Raw genomic sequence first — 12949 nt, 5'->3', positions numbered from 1 at the left:
CGGTAGTAAGTAGCTAATATATTAAATATATTACGAGCGATGATATTATTATAATCGCTACTTTCTAACCGTAGGCTTAAAAGGATTTAAATAGGTTAAATACCCTTATTTTATTAGTTAATAATTTAATCCTTTTTACTATATAATAGCGCGTAGTAGTAACGTATAAAAGCGTTAATATTACTAAATAAGTAGTTATAGTAGTTATAAAAGTCGCTAATAATAAGATAAAAAAGCTAATTACTACTTAAAAAGCTAGTAACGATTTACTAATAATAGTTTATAAATAAGGTCGAGGATTTATAACGCTTATTTAAATAAGTTAACTTTATAAAGTATTGCCGTTTTTAATTATAACGCGGGCTATAAGTATAATAATAAGTAATAGTAATTAGTACCTTAGTAAAGGGCTTATATTAAATAATTCGGACTACAAAGCTAGCTTTATAAATAGCCTCGTTAAATACTACTTTAACCTTAAATAAACTAAAAAAGCGCTAGTTATAAAGTAATTAGTCGTACTCTACGTAACTATAATCGTTATAATTAATAATATATTAATAAATAAAAGGATTATTAACTTCGTAATTATTCTCTTCTTATAGTATATTAACGTTAAGAATAGCTTTAATTAACGGCGGTAGCGACGGTAAGGTCGACGAAGTAGTAGTTATAAGTAGGTAGGTAAGTAAGTAGGTAGGTAGGTAAGTGGGTAGGTATAGGCAGCTAGGCTCCGTGGTCGGAGGTAGGGCCTGCCGCAGCCACACTTGGTGGCAGAATAGCGGGAGCTGCTGGCAGAATATCCTCGCCCTATAATAGTCAGAGACTTTTCGCACTAGGGATGTGAAATATAAGGGTATTCTCCATGTCGTCAAGAAGGTCACAATTCGACAACAACTAATGTAAAAGGCTTCACCGAGTGCGTCCCACGGAAGAGTTGCGGCAATGTTCAAAAGCAATGGGATTTCCTGCTCAATGACTTCCTCTACAGTTAAACAGATTGATCATTGAATTAGCCCGAGGTTCTGATACTCATGTGTGGACCGAGAGCATCCGGGTCGGATTGAGTACTATTTCGCAAACACCACGCGAAAGATTGCCTTCATCCGAAACTCCTGCAGCAGAATTCCAAAATCTTGAGAGCAACCAGAACTAATTCGAAGTCGCTGTCGATAAACGATGACATAATTCGGACTTGGTAGTTTGTGGCCAAACTACGACTTAGGTTGGGCAGACTTCGAGCCAGTCAGCATGGCTCTTATGAAGTAACAAGGTTATTAATATACAACACCCAACCATATTAAGAAAACCATGATGCTTCAGGATATCATATTTGTTATTGTGAAGCCTCTCGACTATTGTGTGTAGTCGGTAAGTCACTTGAGCAAGTGTCGTTGAGATATCCCACCGGCTTGGCCCATCGTATACTCCATCTTAACGTCTCGTTATATAATCGCCGAGCTTAATTATACTGTAGACTTGCATTTCAGTCGGAGGATGTTTCACAGAGCGATAGATTATACAAGTGGTGAAGCATATTTTCGACAATTCTTTTACATCTTGAACCAGGGGAAAGCGAATCATGTGATCTCAAAAGTAAGTAAACGGAAATGGGGCTTGCACGTCAAAGCCAGTCACCGAATGCCGCTTCGCTAAGCGGGCTATCACTTAGTCTCGCCCCTCAACATGCGCTCCAGCCTCCGCAGCAGGAACATCCGGTCCAGGCCCCTGAAGATGAGTCAGGGCAGCCTCCTGTACTGCCTGCTCGCCTTCCTTGCTATCTCTATTCGCCCCGTTGGTCTCCTGTCCCCCGCAACACGGAACAATTACACTCGTCTTGTTCTTGTTGGTGGGCATATCGAGCGCCGGATTCGAGGTGAAGAAGTCTGCTGGTCGGATGGTGAGATGGTGTATCTCGACGGGCCTGTTGGTGAACGCCAGTCAGTTGATGGTCTTATATAAGACCCTGGGTAAAGAGAGTGATGAAAGTCAAACAAAAGGGAAAAGGACGGGACCAAAACAGCAAACAACTTACATCACAGGCCAATCCTCCACTCGAGGGTTGTGCGTCAACCCAAACACACTCCAGACGACAGGACTACTCTTCCTGCCCTCACCACCACCACTGCCATCCCCATTCGCCTCACGCTCGTCCTCAAACCAGTCCCCCCTCTGAACCATATCCCACACCCCACCAACCTCCTCCCGACTCTGGTTCGTATACTCCCCAGCCGCCCACAGCTCGTCATCGCGGTGTCCCGTAACCCAGACATGATGCCTCGCATACTTGGCCCGCTTCGACACCTGGCTCGTCTCGTCCGCCAGTAACAGCTGCGACGCAGACGGCGTAAGCTTGAACCCCACGTTCCTACCCGACATGGCATTCTTCTTCGTCCGGTTCTCAAATTTGATCACCCTGTTCAGTTTTGGCTCCGCATCGATCCAACTTGCCTTCTCGACAACCTGCTTCCGAATCTCGTAGTAGTTGCCATACGGGTTCGTCTCCTTATTCAAAGGCACAGGTACGCTCTCCTCCACAACGACGCGCGTATCCCCCTCGGCGTACGAGTCCACCGCAGGATCAATCCTCACAGCAAAGATGTGCTGGTGATTCTGCGCCAGCACGCCCGGCGCAACGACGGCGCCGTACGCAGACTCTTTCTTGCCCTCGTCCACCGCCACGACAGACATGATCCCCGTTGCCCGCGTCTCGAGCGTGATCCCGCCCGCCGTGTCGAGCTTGTACGCAAACACGTACTCGTAGTTGGCCAGCGTGACGACGCACTGCACAACGAGCTCCCGCAGCCTCGTGACCACGGCCCGGTTCGTGCGGAAGTTGGTGTGCTTCCACCCGATCCCGTTGTCCTGCTCGTGGAGGCAGACCACGGCCTTCGCCACCGTCGGGTTCCCCTCCGTGTCGGCCATCAGGGCGTCAAAGTAGTGGATCGCGCCGAGGCAGTCGCAGCCGAGCTCGAGGTTATTGGCCACGCGGCCGAAGCCTCCGTCGCCGAGGTCAAAGGCCTGCTTGCGCTGATAGGGCGGACAAGGGTCGCCGTAGGGCACTGTCAGCTCGCTGTAGCTTAGACGATACAACACGGGGCGGTTATCGTAGCAGAGGTCGTGTAGCACAGCGCCCTCGCGGGGGGTGAAGCCGAGGCGGAACCGCCACTTTTGCCACTCGACGAGGTTGTCCGGCTGGATGGCAAAGGAGGCGCCCTCGGGCTGGGTGATGTTGATGGGCTTTAGGTCCTCGCGCTGCGGGATCTCGAGGAGCTCTGGGACGTACTCGGAGGAAATGTTGTTGGCGAAGAGGGACTTTGGTTCCGCAGCACGCGGTTGGGGGGCGAGGCCGTCGCCTGCAGCGCCGGTGGCGAGGCGGTCGACGCGGAGGATCTTGCGGGTGGCTATATCCATGACGGGGATGATCGGGATCGGGTAGGCGTAATGGTTCGAGTCGACGTTGTTCTTGGAGGCGTCGCGCGCGAAGACGAGGCCCTGCATCAGGCGGGCAATGTCCCCTTCGTCCTCGTCCGGACCACCATAGGGCCAGGGGTCGATTGTGACGGTAAAGTTCTCCGGGAGAGAGAACTCGGCCATGGCGTCTTTGAATATTTGAGATGCCACACAGGCGTCTTGGAAGATTCCAAACTCATCGCTATGAGATGTGTTGAGCGGGTGATTCTCACTCAGACAGGCATGATAGTAGGCGTAACTTACGGGGTATAGCTGGTTTGGAAGTGCGGTGCAGCCACAGTTCTGTCTAGCTCACGGCCGGTCTTGAGGTCTACCACAGATTGGGTATATTCTGGCCTCTTGCCGCTCCTAATAACATCGTATTGAACCCTTGCTCGGCGCGGTGGGCGAGGTGTCTCATGTGTGAGCTTTCTCGCATGCTCTGCCTGAAGATACGGCACGAGCTCCTCCTTCTTTGGCTCTCAGGTAGATACATCTGAAGAAGAGCGAGACGTCTTGGTCAAAGAGCTTGGAAATGATGTCTCTTGCCGCTCTGAACTCGTCTCCAGATAACGCCGTCAAGGGGTGAGGAGCCATGGTGAGTGAGATCTAATTTGTCTACTCGAGGTATCAAGAATGACAGCTATAGTGAGATGGGAACCTTGGGAAGACTGCACTTTCTTGATATCAGTGGCTGAGGTCGGGCTTATCTAGACTTCCAACGGGCGGCTAAGACGCAGTGCGGGGATCTTGCAGTAGTCTGATGATAGGAACCATTCATCCAACAGCGCAGACAGACGATTGACTAATAGCTCGACAGATGACCATGGGCGCACAGCATGGTCGCTTGGTCACAAACTCGGGAACGAGTGCAGGTATCTCAATGACCTTCTACTTGACGTGGTCAGCCATTGATCCAGTGACAGACTCAACGTTGCGATGGCGGGGTAGAGGCCGTCTTGTTGGCCTGGCTGGGTGGTGGGATGGCGGGGTACGAAGCATCAGACTATCCAATGGACGGCTCATCACCCATTGTTTTCTCCAACGATTTGGAGATCTCGTCTTCTCTTCGGGTGGTCCAATGCCACATGCGGCAAGTCCATGCGGTGCTGACCCTCCATTGGTCGTGACCATTATCAAAGTCCTGACCTTCACCTCTGAAGCGGGAGGATGAGCTGGTTGGCTTGACAACCTGTAGGTACTTACTGGATGGAAGCTTGAACCGAACTCATTATTGCTGCGCAGCACGTTGCTTTACCAAATGATGCTTACGGATATGTCGTCCTGGGCCACGGAACCCAGGCCCGGAGGTGATAATTACTGTGCTAGGCTTACTGTGCTAGGCTGAGACACTTTGGTAAGCTGAGCCGTGCATAAAGACCTCATATAGGGTATTCCCCAGGTTTGTGTCGTGTAAGGTTGAGATTAAACTACTTCCTGCAGCGTCCGATACATCTGACCTCGGACGCTCAACAAGCAATATGATAATACACACGGACTGCCAGGAAGCTACAAAAAGCAGGCATGGCGCAGTCGGGCCTGCGGGAGGTAGTTGTTGTCGGTCTAGTATCACAGACTACTGTCTCTTTATGGAGGCTAGCACGAAGAAATACGGGTATCGGTGACTTTGCGACACCTTGAACATGGCCGTTTGATCAAGTGAGAAGACTCGTTTTAGTGCCACCGCGGTACTCGAGACCCACGAAAATCGCACAACGGCTTACGGCGATATGATGACCAGTGACAGGTCCATGGCCCTATAGAGTATAAGTAGACAAACGGAAGTCATTAGCCGAGCAAGGATGGAGGCCCGCATACTCCAGACAACCTAGAGGCTGGGTCGGCTGGGATCTCTGGAGTGACAAGGCCGGGTAGACGTGTAAAGACAATATGTATGACAATAGTTTGCCCTCTCACGAGTTTCGTCTTTAGTATATTTGTTTGAGGGGAAATATCATGTAATTCGGTGTAGCTCTGTGAATGGCTATACCGCCTCGATAGAGGCGGCCGAGGCATTGGCGGGCTGCTGACCATTGGCGAAATGATAATCAACGACGGAACCGTGCATCATCGTCCGGAGTGCGGCAAACAAACTTGGGATCGCGGCAGGTCACCATAGGCACTAGGCAGCCCCCTCCCCCCTTGGATGAGCTCTGATTCTGATCGACCGTCGTCCGCCTCGGTATGACTTGATCCACAAAGGAAACCGCACGGCCGGGAAAACTGGGGGGTTTTTGCAAATGCTGAGGTTATGAGGAGTAAGGTAGTGGGGGGTTTGAAGTCCTGGTTAGAGAATAAGGAACCAAACAGTTTGATGGCTGAGCGGGATGTGACGGTACAGCAGGTTTTGCTCGCTTGGAAAGACCCGGATTGGTGATTTGCCTGTCGTAGTGGAGAGCTCCAGAAGTTGAAGGCGACAACGGGGAAGCAGCCGAGACCAAGTCGTGCGTGTTCTGGAGAAGCCATGGAAATCGGGTCATGGCTATCCGCAGGAAGCCGAGGCCGAATGATGCACCGTCCGTTGGAATTCCGGAGACGCGCCATGAGGAGTCTTGCGTGGCCAGCATGACACCAAGCTGTCGAGACTCTTGGACGCCATGGGATTTCTTGAAGGGGCCCTGAAGGTTGTCTGGAACTCTCGACTTTGGGTCATCAGACGAGGTGCAGGGAAGCTCAGCCCCAAACGTGGACGAGCAGGGCTGATGCTGCCATAGAGGCCAGCAGTTGGCTTTTACCGGACTGCTTGACTTGCCGCTCTGCTTCTTCTTTCTGTGGGAGCATTCCTGTTCTTGTGCGGCATTCTGTAAGGGAGCGTCTCATATTTGCAGACTTGGCGAAACGGAGACGGAGGTTCGGACAGAGGTTGATGTGGACGCTTGTGCTTGTTTCCTGGTACGTTTGTGACGGGGGACGTTGGTTGCAACGTTAACGCAGTCCATGGAGTCTGATGTGATGTGGCCGCATCTTGATAGGATAGAAGACAAATTCCAGTCAATGTTTGTCGATGGAGGCCGATGGTAGCTCAGATTGGTTCACATGTGACCAAAAAAGTGTACGGATATCATTCACGCGGCTCTGTGAGATGGGCGTGGGCGGCAGTTGAGAGCAATGGCAGCAACCTGTACAGGGCCCTAGGCGAGGAAGAACCAACATCCCATGTCACTGGTTATTGGTCCCTGCTTTTGTAGGATGTTTCCAGGTACTCCGTACTTTCTCCGCCAACTTTGGTTAGAGAAGGTACGATGCGGTGACCGACAATAGCGAGACTTCCATTAATGGTTACAATCCGACAACATCCGATTATACGCCTTCCTAAGATTTTTGTCCATACTTAAGGTAAGGCAGAATGTACAAAGTCGAGGTTCCTGAGGTTCCGAGTGTTGGGTTGGGAAGGAGACGCTCCCCGGCGTTCCTGTCTTCCCGTCGTCCTATCAGAGACCGCGACTGACCTGCAGAAGTATTCCTATTTTGGGAGTGGACCCATCCAGGTTGCTCCCTTCTGAAACGCGCCAATTTATCTGATGTCGTGATGGGCCGGGGATCTCCATGATGCTCGCTCTTCCGTACCAACTTTTCTGATTTTCATCTTCTAGACCGTTGATGGACATTCTTAAAATTTCTCTCTATGATCTGTGCCCGCTTCTTCTCCATGTTGGTGGATGCTGTTAATATGGATGCGCCGATGAAGATGGACAGGAATCCACCAGGTCAATTACCAAAAGCTTGCTGCGTCCCTGGTCTTTATCTCGAAGCGAAATCGAGCTACATGCATGTCCCGGCGAGGTACGTACTTCTTGACTGACAGTACCTTGGATTGATTGAGGCGTTTTCAGCACGGCACCGTACCCGTTCTGCACAGCCTGCCGCCTTCCCGAGTCCCGTCTTATCGGACCAGGACACGCAAGTCAGCATCCCGGCGTCATCCAAGTCGTGGCCTACGGATACCGCCGCAGCCACAGCCGCATTCGCATCTTTTTTCTCCATCTCACCCGCCCTCTCACCCTCGCCCTCGCCGCCATCGCCCCCCCTAGACTCTAGATACGGACTACGGGACCACGGTACCTCTATATTGCCAGGGCCAGGGACAGAAAAAGGTGCATTCGCCCAATCGAGACCCCTGGAAAGGAGAGAGGGAAAATTCAGAACAAAAAAGGGAAAGGTCTCTTTGCTCTTCCGCACCCAATTATTTCCAATTCTTGTCCTTTCGAGTCTTGAACAGACAAGCCAACCACAACAACCAACGCCTATCTACTATTTACCTGGGATAGTAGAGCTTCAACGTTGACATATCCGTACGTTCGTTTTCGCAATTCCTTGGCACCTCTCAGATCGATCGCCGGAACTCTATCCAGCTACTCCCCGACTATCGACGGCCCCATCTTCGAGGTATGTTCCTCGTCTGCCATTACGTCCCCGGGACCCACGCCTCTCTATTCGCTACCCAGCTCATCCCTTCACCACCAAAACCTTGACAGGCTTCCTCTCCTTTTCCATCCAGCCCAGACTTTCCAGACTTCATTTACCTGCCAGCCCTACCCGCTTGCTGTCACTTATCCTCAGCATTGCGCCTCAACCTGCTGCCTCTTGCTCCATTCACCTAATCAGTCCCAAACTGACATAATCTTTCTTGGTTTCGCAGGAATCACTCCGCCATAGTCCGAACCTGAAAGCTTCCTACGACTCTCATCCTCCTTAAACCCCTAATCCGGCGCCTCCAACTTTTTCAGGAACCACGTCGCATCCGACTCTATCTACGACAGCCACTCTTTTCCAATCCTACAATCCGATTGTACGAGTCTTTGGCAAAGCGAAACTTTGCCTTCCGATGACTTCATAGTCTACCAATTGAAATCATAACAAGCCGTCACTCTTTACACATAAATCCGCAATGCTCACACCTCGAAGAGCCGTCGCGGTCGCCGCGTTCCTCTTAATCGTTTTCTACCTAATTTCCTCCTCCCACGACACAACACCTGCTGTCAAGGCACCAGTCGCTGCCTCGAACCATGATACGACCGACTCGAAAACGTCCTCATACACCCCTGCCTCCGCCGACGGCGAGATTAAGCCCTCTGCTCCCAAGGTTGCGACGCAAAAGCCCATGATGGACATGTCCAAGATGTCCTTGTACGACAAGCTGGCATACCAATACCCCTATGACCCCGAAACGCGTTTCCCGGCCTACATTTGGCAGACATGGAAGTGGACACCTGCTGAGCAACAATTCAACTTCCGCGAGCAGGAAGCCAGTTGGTCAGAACAGCACCCTGGCTTCGTGCACGAGGTCATTACCGACAAGGTCGCAGTCAACCTGCTGCGCCTCCTATACGCGTCCGTCCCCGAGGTTCTCAAGGCGTACGACGCTCTTCCTCTGCCCGTCCTGAAGGCCGACTTCTTCCGATACCTGATCCTGCTTGCGCGCGGCGGCATCTACTCCGACATTGATACCTACGCTATCAAATCTGCCCTTGAGTGGATTCCCGAACGCGTTCCCCGGGAGAGCGTCGGTCTCGTTATTGGCATTGAGGCTGATCCTGACCGCCCTGATTGGAAGGACTGGTACAGTCGTCGTATTCAGTTCTGCCAATGGACCATTCAATCCAAGCCCGGGCACCCTGTCCTGCGCGAGATTGTTGTTCGCATCACTCAGGAAGCTTTGAAGCGCAAGAAGGCAGGCGAGCTGGACAACATTGCCGACAAGAGCGTTGTCGAGTTCACTGGACCTGCGATTTGGACCGACGCCATCTTCGACTACTTCAACGACCCCCGATACTTTAACATGAAGAACTCCAAGGGAGCTATTGACTGGCAGAACTTCACGGGTATGGAGACGTCCAAGAAGGTGGGCGATGTGGTGGTTCTCCCCATCACGAGTTTCAGCCCTGGCGTGCGACAGATGGGTGCCAAGGATTACGACGATCCTATGGCCTTTGTGAAGCACGACTTTGAGGGTGAGTCAGGACACATGTTGTTTCCAAAGATGTAAAACTAATATGTGACCGCAGGTACTTGGAAGCCCGAAGAGCTTCGCCACATTGGCGAGCAAAACGAGGATGGTTCGTCGAAATCGAAATAAGACAACCATCGAGCCGTACGAATGTGACGACACACCTTTTCTTCTGGTACATGTCTCTTGTAATATTTGCATCTCCAGCGGCGTCCTCACCCTCGGTCACGGGTTGGGCATGTTTCAGAAGTCGCGTTTCGTTTTTTTATTGACTTTTTTCTTTCTTTCTTTTTTTTCGTGGCATCGGCAAGAGGAACTACAAACGAACTGCATACCCCAGGGAAAAGGGGGAAAGCGTAGAGCTTTGTTTTTGGCATAGAGTCTAGTTACATCATACCTCGATCTGGCATACCGGTGGAGGAGAAGCAGAGAAGGGACCTCACGGGGTGAATTGGGAGATGGGCAGAAAATGGCCTCCAGAGGCGAACGTCCGGCGAGGCGAAAGGCCGCAAAAGGTTTGGGAACAGCTGTAATCCTCGTTAGCATCGTGGTACATATACCCTAAGCAGTCTGCGAGCAATTGGAACAAATTTGAAATGTCAAACTCGCGATGAGGATGAAGTGCTACACCAATTGCATCGGGGTACCCTCTTTCTCCACTGGTGAACAAACAATGGATTCACAACCATCTAGGTATCAACCTGCCGACAGTCCCGATTCTTGAATTAGAGTTCTAAAAAACTGCGTAGGCGTGGCCTCGAAACCCGTCGAGGCTGTCACGGCGCGTCATTCTGCGCCTGACACCCGGCCAATCCCACATCGCGTGCACCCGCGGCTCCTTTTCTGCTCTTTTTTAAGGAGGTGTTCCCTGTTCGCAGCGGGTACAACCCCGCACGGGTTCTCCGCATTAGCTGTGAGGTAAGGGCGGGGGAGCTTCCTCTGCCAAGGCGTATACCCCCAACTTTCGGCTCGGTGTGACGGAGGGGGGGGGGGGGGGGGGGACAGCGGCCAGACGCGGGAGAGGAGGAGTGGAAGAGAGACTGGACGGACCGGACGAAGAAGAGGGCCGAGAGTTCCAACCTCTTCTCCCCGCCTTGCTTTGAAGGATACATTGTACTTTACCCAGACGCACTCGAATATCTCGACGAATTGTTGGAGAGAAGAAGAGCCATGATAACGTCACAACGAGACATCTTTTGAGAAATACCTTTTTTGGATTTTTGGATTTAGTCAAGCACCTTTTTGGTTTAAACCTTTGGGTTACAGAGCCGAGGTTGAGCGCGGGTAAGCTTCAACAACGACAACGACGACATCTACGGAAGATGATGCTCTCGACGGCTGGATACGTTCGTCTGGCGACGGGTCCCGTGGCGCGGACTACGGCGCGGCGAAGGTGTGCCGGTTTGAGGCCCGGTGCCGTCGTTGCCGAAGTTGGGCAGCGGAGGAGGCTGTCTTCGGGGTATGAAGGGTTGAGTTTCAGTCTGGGTCCTGAGGATGTGAGTTGCTTTTCTCTTTGCTGTTAGGCAACTGTTGAGGGTGGAGTTCTGCTCGCTCTAGCTCATCTCATCTCAGCTCGAGTGAGTGAGTGTGTGACCAGGTATAGAGGGAGGCCAATCGTTGATGTGAAGCACCAAAACTCATCACGAGAGATGATAATTTCCTGGAATTCACAAACTCGCGACCTCACTCGCTCACCTGCAAGACGACAGTGAAGAGAATGTACGGCTAACACAACCGGCAGCCCCCCCTCCTAACCCAAACAATCCCCCAGCACTTTTCCCAAATCGTCTCTCAACACGGCGACCTCCCCGCCGTCACAGCCCGCAGCCCAACCCCAAACTCATCATCCGCCTCCCCGGCGGCAACGACAACAACCCTAACCTACGCCGCCCTCGACACCCTCTCAAACACCCTAGCCCACGGCCTCCGCTCCCTCGGCGTCCGCAAAGGCGACCGCCTCGCCGTCTCCCTCGGCAACGGCGCCGAGTTCGCCGCGCTCACCTACGCGGCCTTCAAGCTCGGCGCCGTGCTCGTGCCATTGAACCCGGGTTTCAATGCGAAGCAGGTTGGCGCCGCGCTGCGACATCTGGGCGTCGAAGTGCTCGTCATTGGCAAGGTTACGGATCTGCCGTATAAGCCGTGTCGGGGACGGAGCAACCTCGAGCTACTGAGGACGCTGGTGCCGGATTTGGATAAGGGCGGGGGAGTGGTGGAGAGCGAGGTTGTCCCGAGTTTGCGAAGGGTCGTGGTGTTGGATAATGCTGGGTTTCATCCCGAGGTGGAATTTGCTGGTGGTTTCAAGGCGCTGACGCCGTATGAGGTTCTACTCGAGTCTGGGGGTGCGACGAGGGCGGTTGTGCCCGATGCGCCGCTGAAGCCGGACGACACGATCAATATCCAGTTCACGTCGGGGACGACATCTCAACCGAAAGCGGCGATGCTGACGCACACTTCGATCCTTAATAACGGACACCTCATCGCGCAGAGGATGGGTCTGGTGCCAGGTGACAGGATCGTCGTGCCGCCGCCGTTGTTCCACTGTTTCGGGTGCGTGTTGGGATACATGGCGACCGCGACGACGGGGCCGGGGATCCTGTTCCCCAGTCCGGCCTTTGACCCGTCTGCCACGCTGAGGATGGTGGCTGACTACGACGCGACGGGACTATACGGTGTCTCGACCATGTTTGTCGCCGTGCTGGAGGCGTTGGCGGGCGGCGGGGTGGTGAAGAAGGAGGATATGCCAAGGGGTCTGAGAAAGGGCATCGCGGCGGGGAGTTCGGTGCCGGAGAGTTTGATGAGAAGATTGTACGAGGTTCTCGGGCTACGGGACCTGGTGATTTGCTACGGGATGACGGAGACGAGTCCCGTGAGCTGTATGACGGCCCCCGACGACGGGTTCGATAAGAGGACGGGGAGCGTGGGGAGGGCGATGCCGCATACGGCGGTGAAGATTGTTGATCCTGCGGACCGGGGACGGGTTGTGAAGCGCGGGGAGAGGGGGGAGCTCGCGGCGGCGGGGTACCTTGTTATGAAGGGGTACTGGGGGGACGAGGAGCGGACGGCGGAGGTGAGGAGGGAGGAAGAGGATGGGCGGGTGTGGATGTACAGCGGGGACGAGGCGCGGATGGACGAGGATGGGTATGTCGAGATTACGGGGCGGATCAAGGATTTGATTATTAGGGGCGGGGAGAATATTCACCCCCTCGAGGTTGAGAATTGTTTGTTCCAGATGGAAGGGGTTAAGGAGGTTTCTGTGGTGGGCGTGCCGGATGAGAAGTTGGGGGAAAGCGTTGCTGCGTTTGTAGTTTTGAAGAAGGGCTGGAAAGGGGAGGGTGGTGATGGTGCTGCGGAAGGGGTGAATTTGATTACGAGGGACGAGGCGAGGGCTTGGGTTAGGGAGCACCTGTCGAGTCATCTTGTGCCCAAGCATGTCTTCTGGGTGGATGATTATCCCAAGACGCCGAGTGGAAAGATTCAAAAGTTCAAGCTGCGGGATATGGCAAAGGATCTGCTCGAAGGGAAGAAGTAGGAGATTCTGAACGGATCACA

The 12949-nt window shown here is 52.8% G+C and overlaps 2 protein-coding genes across 2 annotated transcripts; one reads left to right on the top strand and one right to left on the bottom strand.

Annotated features, from left to right (window-relative positions):
* Positions 1-1668: 1668 nt before the first annotated feature.
* On the bottom strand, positions 1669-4050 carry CLUP02_09246 (copper amine oxidase; the record flags this gene model as incomplete). Its single annotated transcript, XM_049288225.1, has 4 exons — positions 1669-1924; positions 2036-3655; positions 3718-3847; positions 3915-4050. 4 exons carry the CDS (start codon positions 4048-4050, stop codon positions 1669-1671), a joined length of 2142 nt encoding a protein of 713 aa, XP_049145369.1.
* A 3052-nt stretch (positions 4051-7102) lies between these two features.
* On the top strand, positions 7103-12929 carry CLUP02_09245 (AMP-binding enzyme; the record flags this gene model as incomplete). Its single annotated transcript, XM_049288224.1, has 15 exons — positions 7103-7225; positions 7259-7511; positions 7782-8057; positions 8181-8242; positions 8315-9404; positions 9459-9509; positions 9821-9929; positions 10023-10110; positions 10150-10223; positions 10279-10313; positions 10413-10551; positions 10602-10896; positions 10958-10977; positions 11048-11108; positions 11142-12929. 15 exons carry the CDS (start codon positions 7103-7105, stop codon positions 12927-12929), a joined length of 4464 nt encoding a protein of 1487 aa, XP_049145368.1.
* Between the last annotated feature and the right edge of the window lie 20 nt (positions 12930-12949).

This window comes from Colletotrichum lupini, chromosome 4 (genome assembly GCF_023278565.1).
Source record: "Colletotrichum lupini chromosome 4, complete sequence".
NCBI classification, from domain to species: Eukaryota; Fungi; Ascomycota; class Sordariomycetes; order Glomerellales; family Glomerellaceae; genus Colletotrichum; species Colletotrichum lupini.
This window is presented reverse-complemented; position numbering and strand designations above follow the sequence as displayed.